The following is a 1,564-nucleotide window of genomic DNA, read 5'->3' as shown; positions in this document are numbered from 1 at the left end:
TGAAATTCACCTTCATGGCCGCTGCCAAAACCTTCACGATATTTTGTTTTTTTCTCCTTTCTTTTTCTTCGGGATGATTTATGGTTTTAAAATAGGAGGACGAAAGGGGGGATGCAGAAGAAGAAAGTTTTTCAATTGAAACATGGAGGACGGGAGGGGGAAGTTACTTTTGGGAAAAAATTAAAAAAAGATTGTGAGATTACCTTTAATAAATCAATCTCAGAATCTGGAAAAAAAATTAAAAAATCCTCAGTTTGGCTTGTAATATTTACATTTACATACCAATCTTCCTGCACATTGCACATATGCGAACATACATATATGTAAAAGTAAATCGAAAAAATTTAAGCAATGTGCGAATTGTCGCAGTAGAAATCAGAAATGCCAGAAGCCAACCACAGCCTCTCGTTGAAAGCCTCCTGCATATCCTCCGGGATAAACTGCGTGCGGCACAGGGGGCACGTCTTCTGGTCGTGGTCCATCCAACTGTCCACGCAGCTCCGGTGGAATATGTGCCTGCAATTCGTCAGCCGTCGGATCTCATCTTCCCCGCTGAATTCGTACAGGCACACCGCGCAGTTCTCCGGCGAGTCCATCTCCGCCAAATCGGAGAACAATACCACCGGTAGAAGCTCCCGTATCAGCGCCGCCGACACTGATATGGGCTCCGACCCGGATTCCTCACGGGCGGGAACCAACACCAATTCGGGCTCCAGGAAATCCCCGAGCCCAAAGAAAGTGAAAGAAGCATACAAAGATTTCCGAATGAATCCCAGAAGACTCAGTACGCAGAACAGTAACTTGGGGGAAAAAAATTCAGTATACCCCATCGGAAACCCCATTCTCCGCCGCCCAAAATCTCACTTGAACTCTGTACAATTTAAGTGTAGGTTTTGAGTAGAAAAGTTGAAGATGAGGGGGTGGGTTATATAGAGGGAGGTGGGCATGTGAAATGACGAAAAATGGGTCTGCTGAAAATAATAAATGACAATCAAGGGACATGAGAGTGCGGGCGGGGTGTATCTCCTGTCCCCCACCACACAATACCTACTTTATTGTACTCACACACAACAACATATGTATTTTTTTTTTCCTTTCAGAAAATAGTCCTCTAATTTAGCTTTTTCTCGTCTAATTTGTCAAAAGTTTTGTTTTGATCATGTAAATTTATTTGTTGCTAGTTCGTAGTCATATACGGAACATGTTGATACGACACTGAAAAATGCTGACGTAACCTAAAAAATTGATGATGTATTTGATTTCATGTCAACACTTCCGTGAAATAAGATTAACAACAAAAACAAAAAATACAGAACTAAAATTTTGACAAGTTACTGAATTTCAATGTACATATGTTGCGTGAGCGTATATTTATATATAAATATTTATTTTATTATACTTTTTAATAATAATATATAATTAATTTAATTTGAGTGAAAGGAAAAAAAAAATGTAAATATTGAAATATTTATAAGTATGTATTAAGAGCCTCATGAATATTTAGCCAAAAACATCCAATAAATTAAAATAAATGCGACGTCCGGTGTTTTTACAATTTTTTTCT

General features: G+C 38.6%; 1 protein-coding gene across 1 annotated transcript; it reads right to left on the bottom strand.

Annotated features, from left to right (window-relative positions):
* Positions 1 to 236: 236 nt before the first annotated feature.
* LOC142544543 (brassinosteroid-responsive RING protein 1-like) lies at positions 237 to 905 on the bottom strand. Its single transcript, XM_075651584.1, has one exon. It carries the CDS (start codon positions 840 to 842, stop codon positions 345 to 347), a length of 498 nt encoding a protein of 165 aa, XP_075507699.1. The 5' UTR covers positions 843 to 905; the 3' UTR covers positions 237 to 344.
* Positions 906 to 1,564: the final 659 nt, after the last annotated feature.

The sequence above is a fragment of the Primulina tabacum genome, chromosome 5, assembly GCF_025594145.1.
Source record: "Primulina tabacum isolate GXHZ01 chromosome 5, ASM2559414v2, whole genome shotgun sequence".
NCBI classification, from domain to species: domain Eukaryota; kingdom Viridiplantae; phylum Streptophyta; class Magnoliopsida; order Lamiales; family Gesneriaceae; genus Primulina; species Primulina tabacum.
This window is presented reverse-complemented; position numbering and strand designations above follow the sequence as displayed.

What these genes read in the sequence shown, in the direction of transcription:
- LOC142544543 (XM_075651584.1), bottom strand. Translation starts at nt 842, where the DNA reads ATGGGGTTTCCGATGGGGTATACTGAATTTTTTTCCCCCAAGTTACTG.